The 16537-nt window shown below is 30.7% G+C and overlaps 1 protein-coding gene and 1 non-coding gene across 2 annotated transcripts in view; both read left to right on the forward strand.

Annotated features, from left to right (window-relative positions):
- The window catches only part of Gad1 (glutamate decarboxylase), a 134342-nt gene that overhangs the window by 93331 nt on the left and 24474 nt on the right, over window positions 1–16537 (forward strand). The window contains exons 5-8 of the mRNA XM_075361988.1: window positions 144–262; window positions 379–458; window positions 2881–3052; window positions 5569–5636. Coding sequence (XP_075218103.1) covers window positions 144–262; window positions 379–458; window positions 2881–3052; window positions 5569–5636 — 439 coding nt within the window. The remainder of the gene's footprint in view (window positions 1–143; window positions 263–378; window positions 459–2880; window positions 3053–5568; window positions 5637–16537) is intronic.
- On the forward strand, window positions 5937–6009 carry TRNAR-ACG (transfer RNA arginine (anticodon ACG)). The gene has a single exon. It is a non-coding gene; the product is annotated as a tRNA-Arg (tRNA).

The following is a 16537-nucleotide window of genomic DNA, read 5'->3' on the forward strand; positions in this document are numbered from 1 at the left end:
AAAACAAAAACTATTTTAAGATTTTAGCCATTTTTATGCCGATATTTTTTTATTTGAAAATTCTCTTTTCAAAGATTGTACTTATGTAATCAACTTAAGGAAAAAATAAAGTTAATATTTTACTCTTTTTTTCCTTACCGCAGGGGGTTCAATTTCAAATCTGTACGCATTTTTGGCTGCCCGCCATCGTATGTTTCCTGGTTATAAAGAAAAAGGACTTCATTCTATCAAAGGACAACTCGTTATGTTTACATCTGATCAGGTCAGTTAAAAAGATCATTTTGGATATAACCTACTTTATATTTGTTTAATGAAATCGTTATACCTTGAATATTTATAGGTTTTCAAGTAAGATAATTAATCTTTTTCTTGTTTTAGTGCCATTACTCCGTCAGGAGTTGTGCTGCTGTTTGTGGCTTGGGTACTGATAACTGCGTTGAAGTTCCTTCAGATAAAAGGTAAAATATTTTGTGTTAATTACGTTAGCTCGTTTTAGAAATAATTTCGGGATCACTTATCTGCATCTATCTTAAAGTTTTAAAACTTTTCAACGGTTAAAAAAGTTAAAGGTAGTTAAAGAAACTAATGTTTTACATTAGTTTAAAAATTAGTTTTGGATAAAAGGTTATTTAATCCTGATTCTTGGTGAGTGATCCCTGACTGTCATCCGATTCCTGGTTTTTCTTTGATTATGTCTTTCTAGATTTTTAAGATTACGACACCTCTTTCTCTCTCTGTATTGCCAGAGCGGTAAAGAAATGTTCTTTGAAGCACCTGTTCTCCGTTTTCTTTCTCATCAGGTGTTCTACTATACATACTAATTGACTCGTCTCTATTTGTCCACAAATGGTATTGAAAATGCTGTTTGGTTACCTGATGAAGTCAATTTTATGTTCTCCGATCCGGAGATCTTCGTTACCTATCCATTTTTACAGCCTTCTCCTGTTCTCGGAGCGTATTTGTCGACATTCAACTCCGTTTGTTGCTATGGGCTCCGGTACAATCCTACACACTTAAATTTTTTTCGTTTCCTGTCGTATTTTGTTGAATCAGAGTAAAGAATTCAACTTGTTATAGCATCTTGAATCAAACGATTTATATCTAAGTTGCGTGAGTGTTTCCAATGCGTGCCATTGTTTTTTCTTTAAAATCGTTAAACTGATTTCATGGGACTGTAAATGAACTTTGTCACGTTTGAAACTGTTTAGAAATTATCGTAAATACGAGTAAATACTGATTGTTGGCATACATAACTAAATAATTTGTGGTATATATTTAATGAGCTATTTTAAGGCTGTAAATTTCCTTCCAAATAAAAAACGATTTTTATTATTATAATCTTGTTTCGATACACTATATTTGTAAGTAAATACGTAGATATTTATAAATGTTAATATTTTATTTAAAGTAATATTTAAAAGTAAATTCTCATATAGGTCAAGCAAGTATGGTATGTTTATTTTTTTTTTCTGAAGGGGTTCATGTTCTCGGTTTATTACAAGCGACTAAATGAAAAATTATTGTTAAAGATTTTTCTGTTTTATTTTATTCACTGAAACGTAATATATTTTAACAAAATTGTTTTTGCTGTTTCTTTCTTCTCTGCCGTTGACAGTGATGGTTCTTTTTTCAGTTATTTTTATTACAGATAGGGTAGATAATTTATGTTTTTTTTTTCTGTAAGCAAGAAAATGTACCTAATACACTGTTGTCGAATATCGATGCCATTACACTCAGTTCCTTTTATCTTTATTAGTGTTATTTATAACAGATGTTATCATTACAATTTTAAAACAAGAGATAAATATTAAAAATTACAAAACACGACTGCCAAACATTTCTGACAAACATTGTTCTTCAGTATAGGATAATTAAAGAGCATGCGGGTGACAATTTTGTATATAATTGTTTTTTTTAAATTTATTTAAACATATATATATATATATATATATATATATATATATATATATATGTATATTTTTATTTATTTAACCTAAGATACTCCCGGTAAAGTAAGGATTCAAACGCTGGGTCATACATCTAAATCGGTTCAGCCGGCCGTTGAGCTTCTACAGTGGAACATACATACACCCTAAATACATTACACTCCTTTTTGGGCAGTCACGTAAAAAAAAAACCAATATTAAAAAATATCTATTAGAGAAAGAAAGACTGAATGAGGGAGTTAGGTATCTGCCGTACATATATTAGAAAAAAAATTAATCTTTTTTTTACTGGACCGTTATAAAGGTTTATGATTACTGAAAAAATATATATATTATTTTCGTGAAGATATCAAAACCTTATTACTTCAGTAAAAATTGTAAAGAATAATAAAATTCCATACGAAGCTGAATAGTCGATTATTGTACCGTTAGACATCAGCATGTCATACCAACTAAAATATAGTAAAATCTCAACCCTTAAAGTGATACCTTCATTTGCATCGTAGCCGTTAAAAGTACTGGGACAGATAGTCTAAAACAGAAATTAATTAAATACGCAAATACTTTCATTTACTGCCTTTAATCGATGATGATTATGGATAACAGATTTCAACTATTGCAACACTGATTTATTCGGCCGACCGTTCCGCTACAGATAATATACAACTTTTGCCGGAATAATTTTGCTTGTTTAAAGGCTTTACCAAGAAAGTCTTTTTGTAATCTTATGCCCTTAGGGTCTACCATTAGAGAAAACCAGGACTTAAAGATTTTTCACAAAAATAAACAAACATTTTTTTATTATTATTAAATTTAAATTTAAACCCATTAAAATGATAAATTACAATATTTTCTCATCTAAGTAATTAAATTATAGTTTAAAATATAATAATGTGGGATTTCTTTGTTTATTATATATGTATTTTACTTTTAGGGGTCGTCTAATACCATCTGAACTGGAACGACTGGTCATCGAAAGAAAATCAAAAGGTCATATCCCATTCTTTGTCAACTGTACATCAGGAACTACAGTTTTGGGTGCCTTTGACCCGATTGAAGAAATAGCCAACATCTGCCAGAAATACAAGATGTGGTTGCACGTGGATGTAAGTGGATTTTATTTTTCTATATTTATTGATATCAGCACAATTGAAATAATCTACGGACTGAATTTCAGTCATTACAGAGTAGCTTTCACTTCATGCTATCCATAATAGAAAAGCCATGAATTATTTTTAGTTCTTTTTTTTTTTAGTAATTATTCACAACAAAGAAAAAACATGTATTTTTAAAATTTTACCAACTTGAGCGTTGTAGACTGAAAATGAATCATAATAATGTGATTTCGATAAACCGTGATAGTTTTATTAATTTACGTTCGGAATCTCATAATTATTCAGAATAATTTTACTCACAAGCTTATTTATGACGTTAATATTTTACCCCTTTTTTACCGTTTTAATTTTTCAATATTAGGACACCGGTTGCGGCAACAACCAACAGAAAAATTCGATTAGTTGTAAGGAGTAAATCTTTATTTATGTTTTTAATTTATGTTTAATAAAAAATCTTGTCCTATAGAATTTATCATAAGTATAGCCTAAATCTTGAATAGCGTTAAAGACGATGGAATAAACAGTTAGAAATTCTACAAGTTTCATACTTTACCAACTAATTTACTAAAGTTTGAAAGCTTAAAAAAGTTAACCATTCTACGAACCGACTGGAAGAAATGAGGCTTAAAATCAGAGATAATAATACCCATCATTTGTAATTTTAAGTCGCATCATTTGATTCTTTGTAGCGAATCGTAAATCACTGATACCATCTCTTAAATTGGAATTTAAATCGATTTGAAGTTCACGCGTTGGTAAACTTCAATAATGTAATCGAATTTACCGGTTAAAAAATTTTTTAGTAAAATATTTAAATTTTGAACTCCGTATAAAAGGAAAACTTTTTTTTTCTATTTTATACTGCCGAAATTTTTAATAAGCTGAATTTCTTCTGAATGAATTACCCTCAAGCCAGATATTTATAATTATTCTCTGCCAATATTTAACCGCAAAGAGTAAATACTTACAATGAGAAGAAATAAATCAACTCTGATCTATGGCAAAATGTCCCTATATCAGTCTACCGTTGCTAATAGGCCTACGTGTGTAAAAGTCAATTATATTTTACAATCATTAATTCGCTAATAGGTAGAGTTCATGCTCACAGTTGCCGTATAAGTAAACAAGTACTTCAGCATGTAGTACATGTCTTTTGTTGCAGTATTTGGGAAACAGGAAAGTATCAAATTATTACGTGGTAGTAAAACGATACAGAGCTGTTAATTCTGAGGAAAGTCATTAATTAACTCTTCTGTAATATTTTTAACATTATTACCTTCCTGTAAGTGTAGTATTTAGCAAGTGCTAGAATCTAGTCCCTATCGAGTATAGTTCGCATGTAAACCCTTTATCAGCCAGTCTGGAGTCTGATTCCACCCCAGGTTGTCCACGTAAAGAATATAGTAAACATTATAATATTTTTATCTTATTAGATTTTCCTCGTTTTCTATGTCGAACTAGAATGAACGACCAACAGAGTTTGGTCTTTCATTCTGTTCACATGGAACATCGTCACATGTGATAAATTTAAGGATAATTTTCTCCTTTCAATTTTTCTGTCTGTTTTCATTTCATAAGCATTTTATTAACTCCCATTCTGCCTCTTATTTTTAATTTCAAGTTCAGAATGGTAAAGAAGATAATTTGTAACTGGTAATTTGTACGTTATACATAAATCTAAGATCAAGAAGATCATTTTGCTATTCCTTTCAGTTCTATCCTAATCTTTTATCTTCAACACATATACATATATATTTTTTACTAAATCTTACGTCGTCAGTTGTTTGTCATATTCAAATTCTTCTCTTCGACTACAGTTTTTATCTCTTACTCGTCCCTTTATTATCAAATTAACTATACCTGAATATCTTAATAAAATATGGTCCACCTATTTGGTCTCTTTATAATTTGTGATGATTTTTCTTATAATTATAAGTTAGTTTACGTTGTAACAAGTAATGTAAATATCAAAAGATAAAATAATTATAAAAAATCGAAGCCACTACCTTTTTTCTGTCCAGTTCAGGATAAAGCATTAATTCCTGTGCGCTGTCGCTAACATATTTTTTTTATTAGATCACCGAAGACGTTTAAATTGATGAAATATTGGATCTGATCAGGAGTTACTGGATGTAGCTACTGATTCAGAAGAAACCGCTGAAAATAGCAAGTGATAAAAATGAGCGATTAAGACCCCAAAAATTCAAAGCCAGTATTAAGTTATTAGACGAATAAATCAGTTTTAATATTGTTCATCTGCACGCAGATCAGATTTATGAAACTGATATGTGAGACTGTTTTGTAATCCGTATTCTGTATATAAATTTAGAAGTAATATTATTTTATTTAATATACGTAACTGGATATAAATTCCTATTTCCAATAAGTTCACGAACTGAAAATCAAATATCTGTATATTTCTTGGAAATATAGACTTTTTCTAAAACTTTCTAAAAGAAACGTTTTTTAAAAAATATATTTATTCTGTTTATTACAATTATTTTCAGGCTGCTTGGGGTGGTGGTTTGTTGTTTTCAAATAAGTACCGTCATCCTCGACTTACTGGCATTGAAAGGTAATTTTAATTATTTTTATTTCAGTATTATTTTTTTAAATAATAATTTATTTAATATAAACATAGAAAAACAAGATTAGTAATAAAAGCATTCAAAGTGAGTGTTTTTCATGCCTTCTAATTATGTAAACGGTTGATTTAACCCTGAGCGAAAGAAATAAGACCGGTGTTAGCATATTGTCAGAAGAATGTTAAGGTTATCTGCAAGCTGTTCGTACAAGCCGTTTGTTTCATATCTACCGAGAAGATTGAGAGGTAAATAAAATTTTAAATAAACAACTAGTGGTCGGCACGTGCATAGGCCCTGTGGCGCAACGGATAACGCGTCTGACTACGGATCAGAAGATTCCAGGTTCGAATCCTGGCAGGGTCGGGTTGGATTTTTTTATAAATCTTTTATTAAAAAATTTACATTGGTATTTCCTGTCATTCTTTATTTTTTCACAGACTGAAATTTTTTGTGGCATTTTTTAATTATTGTTTAGAAAAGCCTTGTCTGCAAGAAAAGATTTTGCGTGTATCTGATACCGTAAAACGCAGAACCGTTGGACCGACGATTAAAAAACTTTTACCTACCATAAACCTTGATTTTATGGTTGATATTAGGTTATATGTTATACCATCCACGTACTCCATCGCAACCGAGTTTAAAAAAATTTCTTCTCTCATGGTAAATTTCCAAAAATTGTTTTATTGATCCCGCAAATTTTTTAAACCTTCACCGCCTACAATTTTTATTTAAACGACTAAAAATAAAAAGGGTAAATAGGAATCCTATATATTTTTTTACTTCTATCTTATTTTAGGTTCTTTTTCTTTATCATCTTATGTATATTGAGAAATTGTTTAAAATATTTTATGTTTTTCCCCACCTCAACGGTATTTTTCACAAAACTTAAGGTATTAATTAGAAAATTAGTGTTGTTTAAAGATTTTTCAACTGAAGTTTCATTTTTACGGAGTATTGTTTACCTTTAGCCTGACCTCGGAGATTATCAAAAATCTAATATAGATTCTCGTATATCGGTGTACCTCCTAAAATTAAATTCATGGAGTATTTCATCTTAAAAAAAAAAAAAAATTGAATGTATAAAGCGTAAAATAATCAGCAGATTTTTCGACGTTTGGATTTTTTCTACTTATCTCTCTATACAAGAGTGTTGTACATAATTTCAACTTTGCTCATAATCTTGAAACTAGACTGATTGAAGGTAAAGGAAGATTGGGTACCTGATATTTCTTTTCGGCGGGAACTAGAAGTCAGATACCGGGATAAAGAAATTTTTTTCTTCCTCATTTATAAAGAGGTTTGGCTGTCATAATTTGAAAGATAAAATTTTACATATGTGTTTGTATATATATATATATATATGGTATCCGAAGGATACCATCATAACTCTTTGTTCCTTGCGTCTGAACTACGACAGTCAACCAAAATCCTTGTAATTTAAAATTGTGCTGAAAATTATATTGAATTCTCCCTCATCCGCGATTCTATACAAATTATGGATTTAGTAGTTTCTTCTGTTTTGCAGTTTTCTTATTTCTTCTTCCAATAGCAAACACATTTGCAAGCAAATATACATTTTATTCGTCTTGATTCTTTCTTAAAACTAATGAAAACAAGAGCACGGACCAATGAAAAACTAGAAAGATGCAAAATGTAGCAAAGGATCGGGGGAAAATGTAAGGAAGGTTTAATGAAAACTGTATGCCAATGAAAACAGAGGTAACGCTACGTTACTTTCCCTAACCATCCCCTGTTGGCATAGTCTTAATAGTAAAAACCAGACATTATAAGGGTGTGAATAATTTTAAACCTTTTTCGCAACGTTAGAAAGCAAAATTTAAGTGGTTTTTTTAATACTCGTATTTTGTTAAAATATCCGTTATTCTTTTATTTCAAGTGTTTTTAACCACACAAAATCCGATGTTGGCACAGTTACTTTCGTATAATATAAAATATTTTAAAACTGTTAACTTTTTATTTATCAAATAAATAATTCTAGAACCCGTTATCATTATTTTTATTTTGATAAGGAGTAAGTATAATTGTAATTTTTCACTGTATCACAGGAGAAGAGTTAAATTAAAGTTCAACGACATCCTTGCAAGCATTTGTAATCGATTTACAAAGAGTTCCTTTCACCTAATTTGCGTGTATCATCGTAAGTTTTGCTCTACCCAGAAAAATAAAGCTAGCATGATTTCCGATTCAGAGTATAAAAATCCAATTTTGTACACTAAAAGCATTTGCATTATTTTTATGCTTTGTCGTAGCGTTTTTCTAATTTGCACATCTACGTGTACGTTTCTTTCGTTTTCATTTATGGATTGCATATTTTCTGTTTTATTTTACAGCGATCACGAATCCTTAAGGTCATGCAACGGCCTCGCAATACATTTCCACCCGTCATTGTTTTTAGTTTCCTCCTTCCTGTTGTCCCTAGCACCGAGTGCTATCATGTCATGAAGCTCATCTTCCCGACTTGCTATTGATGCCTTCGTAATCGGCCACCGATCGATCGGTACTCTCGTTTAAAGCACAAAGCACTCCGTTTCGGAAGACGTACGGACATCACGACCCTCTCAAGAGAACAATTTAACTAAGATCTTGCAAAATAACTTACAAATTTCACTTAAATTGACTTAACAATATACACATGTTAAAACATTTCTACCGATCGTAAGTAGCCACACCAGTAAAAGTTTCTTTCTCTTTCCTTGGATTTTAAACAAAATTAAAACCATTGTTATCGGTTTGACTGCTTTAATTAATAAAAACATTATCGGTCGTAAGTTAAACCGTTATTTAAAAAGATTTAAATTTTTCAGTTGTTAAAGAAGACTCGTTAGATTTCATTATTACATTTATCCGTCGGTTGAGCGTTACATCGAGACTAAATTACTTCAACAACTCGATTTATTTAAAGAGATTGCGATTAAATGTAATTACTTTATTAAATTTTGTTTGAGATAACGCGCACCAAGACTAGAAATCGATAGCCATTATTTTCAGCGCTTTGCAAAATTACAATACGCCGGGAAAAAAAAATTCTTTTAATTAATAAATGAAATTCGTTTTGATACAAAAGTTAGTGTAGTATAAAATTTAAGTGTATTTCAGTAGCAGGGCAAAAACGGAGAGTTGGGCAATGTATTAAGAATTTAAGCTGCAGTAATCCGAGCAAATGGGCATCAGTCAAAAGACAGCAAGTGTACGTCGAGTCTGTGCAAGCTGTGCGTTAATGGCGGATTAATTCGAAGGCATATATAGGGTCGGAGTTATATATTCGTTGTGTAGAGGGGCCAGGAAGGGAAGTTAGGTCGCGTGGGTTGATATCAAGAGTTCAATAAAACTCCTCCCTTTAGAACCGCCCGCGTTAAAATGAAACGCCCGCACAACTTCGTAATAAAATCCTGAAATAAAGGAATTCTAATTTCATATTTGCACACATAGTATTACTATATATGTACATAAAACATCTGTTTTTGTGTCCAGTTTATTATTAGTTAAACAAATTATCATGCGAATTCCTTATACACTCATACAGTTTAAACTTATTCATGTCAACACAACTAAATAAACGAAAATTATATTGTAAAATTGCCTAAATTTACAACCTATTAATAAAATCTCAAAATTTCTTTGATAAATGTTTATACGGACATAAATGTTACATTCCTGATGTTAATTCGTGTAAATACGTATATTACACATTTGCATGTAATCGGTACTGTTATTTGTGTCACCCGTTTCTTTTCAAATTAAAACGCTGAAAATTGTAGGAAATATATATGGACCATATAACTCAGTTCTAGAATAGATCATTTCTACTTTGAATGAACAGTTTAAAAATGGATTTTTTCAATTTAATAATAATAATGATTTCAACTTGAAATTACGAGATGGAAAAAGACAATAGAAACTTTAAAATGGATGTTTACATTTCTGAAACGCGTAGTAAACAATAAAAAATTGTAACATAGAAATAAAAACGCATTGTATATGAAACAAAACATTTCACATCAAATATTGCAGAATTCAAAAGTGTCTTTAATAGCGAGTATTAGAAATTGAAATTTTAAACTTAGCTGTACTAGATCTGCTCTATTATTATTCAGAATACGTATGGAAGGCAGTTTTAGAAGTTGCGCTGTACTCATACACCCCTTTGATAACGAATGTGAACGGACCGAACCTCATAGGTGCCATAACGTCCTGGTTATATTTTAATAACATCTTTTTCATAAAGATCACTTGCGAGTAGGTCATACAAGTATTTACGACTCGTATATTGCTATGAGAAGAAGTCTGGTTTTATTGGTTTATCAGTGTCCAATAATAGAACCGGATACTAGTTTGATATTTAGTTGAATTTATTCTTATTTTTCTTATTTTCACTTGGAAAATAACTAAAACACTTCAAGCATAAAAAAATGTAATTTTTGATTAAAATGTATAAAACATTACCCGTAATTGTTTCAAAATATATATTTTTTTAAATTTTATTCGATTTTTACTTCCTCGTACAAAGTAAAGGAAGTACTTTAATCGTGAAAAATTTCGGTTTTCAGATTTCAACGGAAATATCTATTTTGACCAACCCAGAATCAATTTTGACTTGTTTCGGCGTGACGTCTGTACGTTATATCTCGCAAAACTAAAAAATGATTAGTCGTAGAATTTTTTAATTTTGTACTTAGGACTGTTGTAACATCTAGTTGTGCACCTCCCCGTTTGATTGCAATCGACTGGGCCAAAAATGTGTAAACCCACCGGGTTGGTCTAGTGGTGAACGCGTCTTCCCAAATCAGCTGATCTGGAAGTCGAGAGTTCCAACGTTCAAGTCCTAGTAAAGTCGGTTATTTACACGGATTTGAATACTAGATCGTGGATACCGGTGTTCTTTGGTGGTTGGGTTTCAATTAACCACACATCTCAGGAATGGTCGAACTGAGACTGTACAAGACTGCAATTCATTCACACTCATACATATCATCCTCTGAAATATTATCTGTAAGGTAATTACCGGAGGCTAAACAGGAAAAAATAGAAAGGGCCAAAAATGTGTATACAATCAGACCTCTAAATAAAGCGAAGTTTCAATTTTGAAACATTTGGAATTTGACTTTTTCTTAACTGCAGTAAAAAGCCCTCTTGAGAGCTTTTCAACGATATATAAGTGGTACTTATTTTCATTGGTTCCAGAGTTATAGCCAAATAAAATTTTAATTAATTAAATATTTGTATCTTACAAGGGGAAGGCACATAGGTTCGAATCCGACTTCATATGCATATATATTTTTTTTAACTTTTTTTGTAAATTTAATTATATTGATTTATTAATAATTATAACCTCTGATTGTAAAAAATCTTTTAACAATAAATAATGATTCAATAACAATAAAAAAAATATGAAAATATCAGAAGTTATTAGTGAAATAAGATTTTATGTACTTTTAATTTTAATTCAATTTTTTTTTTTTTAAATCAGAAGGTAATAATTATTAATAAATCAATATATTTAAATTTAAAAAGAAAGTTAAAAAAGTATATATATATATATATATATATATATGAAGTCGGATTCGAACCGATATGTGCATGGTTACGGATCCGACACGTTCTCACTTACACCACATATCTACTTGAGCGACGTGAAACAAAATTAACATATAAACTAATATAAAATATTAAATAAAGTTTTAGCGGGAAAAAAATGTGTGTATGTAATTTAATAGATGTACAAGGAAGTCATGTGGTTTCCACATCAGATTTTGTTCATGTTAACATGGTTTTATTTTAGTACATTACTGTTTATGTGTACATATAATATATGTAATTAATAATAGCATATAGACCTTTATTTATTATAAATAAATATAGACCTTTATTTTTTATAAATTTAATCGGTAAAGTTGATTAAATCGTTCTTCTGCATAGATTAAAATGTGTTAATTTTATTTTTTTAGTGTTAAGATAAAAAGGCAGTCCCAGTTCTGAATTTTCCCTGGGGAATATTGCAAGGAAGATTACGTAGAATGCACTTTAAATCGTCTAATGCACCAGTTATGTCCGGGAGTAATAGGGTTGTTGAGTGCGTCTAACCGTGTGATCTATAACAGCTGATCCTTCACTGCAGCTGACATCCTTTCTGTACTCGTCATTCAGCTCGCTGAACAAATTAAATGTTTCAATTATCAACGTAAAGACTTATCTCTCTTCTAATCGGTGGCATATTTACCCCTTATCTATTGATGGAATATTTAATACGGCGAGAATCAGATCGATTCGTGACAGATATTCTGAAAAATTTTCAGTTACTATTATTCGGTTTCAAAACAGTAAAAACATTATTTATGTATAAAATACCTATACATAATTTCGTTAGTAAAAATAGATTACTTATTTATAAAAACTATATGTATGAACTTCAGTTGCCTAATTTATACTTGTACATTTGTTTTTCATTCTTACACAAAAAATAGTAACATCGGAAAGTTATTGATTCGAAAATTGTATGATAGGTAACTGGTTGTATTTCACTCAGTCGTACCTGCAAATGAATAGATAATATAAAATTACCAGATTAAATAAGCATATGTAGAAAAATTTAATGTCCTCAAGCTTTTACTGAAAGAAAGTTTACCTTTCAGTAAGCTTCTTTCTCGTTGATTCTTAACGTACTCATCAAATCAAAATAATTAATATAATTCTATTGTATTATTCTTTCTAATGAACTCTAATTTTTTTTCAAATACAAGGGGTACTGTTTTACAATACTTTTTTTATTTGACGTGCGAATTATAATCAAAAGTAAAAGTTGTTACTATTTAATACATCAAATCTAAATTTACAAATTTTACAATCAAATCTGTTTCAATTTCAAATCTAAATTTAAAATCGTAATTGAATAAACCTGAAACGATTTACGATGAGTTTTTAAAACTACGATACGTTACTTTTTAAGACTACAACATCAGAAAAAAGTGGAATGATACAATATAGAAAGCTTTTAAGCTTTTACTCTACAGCTTTACCATACTGTTATAAGTGCACAGGCCTTGAGCCTTTGACAGTCGGGTACCGAGTTCCGTCAATTCAGAGATAAAACAAAATTGGGGAGCCAGGATGTGATAAACAGGATGTGGATATACAGTTTTATATAGTGTAAAAGCACATCAATAATTTCTGTAATGTGTCTATATTTTGGCCGACAGTAATAGAAGATGTCGACTTCTTTTTTATCATACTAATATATAAATCTGAAAGTTTGTTTGCTAAACTTGAAAAGTACTACAACAATTTCGAAGAATCTTTTTTTTATTTTATTTTTTTTTTATAGAGAAACATATATGGTACTAAAAATCCCGATATCGTGCGTTAGGGTTTTGAATAACGAAGAAATTATCAATTTTTAAAAAAATTATCAATTTATGAATCGTGTAAATTTCTTCATTCAGTGAGAATTACTGCACCAATTTCTATGAATCTTTTCTATTTTCTTTTCTTTTTTAAAGAAAACATATAGACCAAAATAAAATCCACAAGCTTAAATTGAAGCACACCCACAGCTACCGAGACTGAAAATTAGCAAATGAGCGTCAAAGGCTCAAGCTACACGTCAAGTATGAGCGCGAAGCACGTGGGTAGCTGCAAGTTACCGATAAAACAGTTTTTCTGTTCAGTTTTAAAGTATTCTTTACTGTGTACTACGCCTTGTATAATAAAGTTTCGTTTTGAACGGAACCGTTCAACGTATATAAAGCTTTCACATCATCTTATAAAGAAATTTACGAAGAAAAATAAAGAAAACTAAACATTTAATGATTTTTTACTTAAAAATTAGAAAAGTCCGATTTCAACACCCCTAAAAATTAAAAAAAAAGATTCAGAATATTACAACTTTCTTAATGCATTACAACATGTTCTACATTGTGTCCTCATCCTGATCCGAAAACTATGGAAACTAGGAAGCTGAAATATTTTAATATTTATCTAATAGATGTACACGTCAATCTACAACTCTGTTTGTTTTGGTATTATCGTTTAACCAATTCTAGTCGTTGATCGTAAATTAAACGTTAACGGAATTTTATTACTTTTAAAGTTTAGTTAAAGAAGGGTAAATTTTATAGATTTAGTAGAGGGCAACAATATTACTTTTGGATTTTTTACAATCTAAAAAATAGAATATTTTGATCTCTACGCGGTTAAATATAACCTTCGGTCATAACTTATAATAGATTGTCTTTAAATTAGGTATTAGATCAATTATTGATTAATTGAACCGGGTAACTTATCTGTAATATTATTAATTTAGTATATTAAATATAAGAAATTAGTATTTAAATTCTTTGAAAAAATTCGGGACTTAAGAATGAGCTAAAATAAAAATTAATAAATCTGAAAAAATTAATTTCCAGTATGATAAAAATTATGAAAATAGTTTCGATGTGATTCTATTTATGAAATAATATAATAAAATAGCGACAAGTTCGGGCGGTGTAAATTATAAGTACACGTTTTTTTATTTACATTTTAAATGATATAACTAATGTAAATTTTGATGACGAATTCCTATAATCTTGAAAAATATTATCGTGATCACAAATAACTTTTTATAGTGTCATTAAAAAGTCTTTACATTATTTATAATTATGAACGTTTTAGAAAACTATTGTAAATGACCTAAAGGAAACTGATAATATTGAAAAGGAATTCTTCACTACATCGTAAAAACATTTTCAAAGGTGGGACACCGGGACGCATATCTCGAATACGAGAGCATTACAATAACATTTTTCAGATTGCTCTATAACAGCGATACCTCTCACTAGTGGTTTAATTTTTTATATATCAGACCTAAAAATTTACTGAGACGTTCTGGTTCGGAGTAAAGTACTGGCGTACTGCAATGATATCAATAGTCTTCGTCAGAGTGTAATTTCGTAAAAGATACTCATCGCCCGTTCGTAAGGCGTCATCGCCCTCCTTTTTTACACTGGGATTATTTTTGAAGAATGATATCAATGCTTTTTGTTCAACAGTGTTTATCAAATTCAATAATTTGATGTGTGAAGTAAAATAACTGATTTTACATTTGATAACCATGAATTTGTTTAGTTATTAATCGGAAATGATGGTATTCCTTCTTTGCCAGTTTCGATTAATTTTAGGTTTAAATCCTCTTTCTTTGCTATACAGAGATAAGCATCTTTTGCATTTCTTGACCAGTTATGTTTAACATTTTCATCGTTTATACGGATCTATTCCATATTTTCTTTTATCATGCGTGTATAATGTCCTTTATTAAATGACGTACCAGAATGAAAAATGGTGCTCAGTACAGTATATGATTGATCTCCAATTTTAAATACTGCTGCCTCTGCTTTGACTTTCGAAGATATTCAGTGTGGGCCGCGTGTTAATGCTCTAAGAATGTGTCCAGACCTTTTGAACAAACGGCGTGCAGGTTAGCAATAATAACAGCTAGAAGCCCACAAATTCTCGCTTGAACGAACAAATAAAGTAAAAATTGTCGAAATAAGTGAGACTTATAGTCATAATGAATGGTGATGTAGATATGGTAAATTTATGTTATAAAAAACATGAAAATTCATATTATCGTTTTGTTTCATGAAATTTTATATTATTTACGACAATAACGGCTTAATAATAAGTACATTGCTATCATTTGAATCGAATATTTTGTTGTAAATTCGCACATAATTCGTAAGGTGTGTTATTTCTGCTTATATTGTCTTTATTTTATTTTGGCCAAATCAAAAGTTAGACTTTTGACGTGAAATGTTTAAAATTACACCGAACCATAGAAATACCACAACAGAAATTTATATCGCAACAAAAAGATTTATATCGTCCTGTTTTAATAACTATTTATCTCAAAGGCATAAATGCGGTGTCATTTTATAACTTACACGGTCAGCTCGCCGATACGATTTTAAGTTTGCGTTACTGGCGAGCGGGTTGTCGGGGAGGGAGCACAGTGCAGATCGGCCAAAACCGGCGCTCTCGCTCATTTCCATTCAGTGTAGCTAACGACTTAGACGTGATAGCGCGGTGATTCGTGTGTTTGTGTTTAGCGTTTGTCAAGATAGATCGATGTATGTAATAATAAATGCATTTTGATGAACATTTATTTGTAAAAAGTTAAAGTAAACATGTAAAAAAAAGTATAAAAATTCAACATGTCAGCCTCAGCTCGCACAAAAGCCAGCCGGAAATATAAATTACGCATATCGTTGGAAAGGGGAGGTTATGGGCCACGCATATGTACCCCACTGTCCGGTGCCGAGCGAACGAGACTGTTTCGGGTGCGTCGTAAAGCCGGCACGGCGCTCTCGGTGAACGACGCCGACGGCGCGAGCACCTCTATCGCTGCTTATATCTTATGTCTCTTACTTCTCATACCACAGACCAATGTTGAAAAAAATTGTCGTCGAATATTAGTAGAAATAAATATCATGTACCGTTTAGTGCCTGTTTTATGTTAAAATTAAATTTAGCTCGCAGTCAATGTCTCGTTTTTATTTCAGTCCAATACACTGAAAGTGACTCTCTGACATACAGACCGATCAACTTATCTGTAGATTTGGCCATATGAAGAAACTAAAATTTCCCGATGAAGACTTTCAGTTTTGTTCAAAAGAATACGATGTTGGCTCTCCCATTTAACTCTACAGATAAGTTGGTCGTTCTGTAGCTCGGAGGAACTTCATCTAAGGTCTGTAAAGTTTCACGTTACAGTCGTGCGCACCGACACAGCCCCCCCGATCTTTTTGTCAGACTTGATTTGGGGAAAAAATTATTTAAGGACTATCATATGATGGATTGAGATAATTTCAAAGTTTAATCAAAAGAATATATTCGACAA

The sequence above is a fragment of the Lycorma delicatula genome, chromosome 4 (genome assembly GCF_047948215.1).
Source record: "Lycorma delicatula isolate Av1 chromosome 4, ASM4794821v1, whole genome shotgun sequence".
Classification (NCBI taxonomy): domain Eukaryota; kingdom Metazoa; phylum Arthropoda; class Insecta; order Hemiptera; family Fulgoridae; genus Lycorma; species Lycorma delicatula.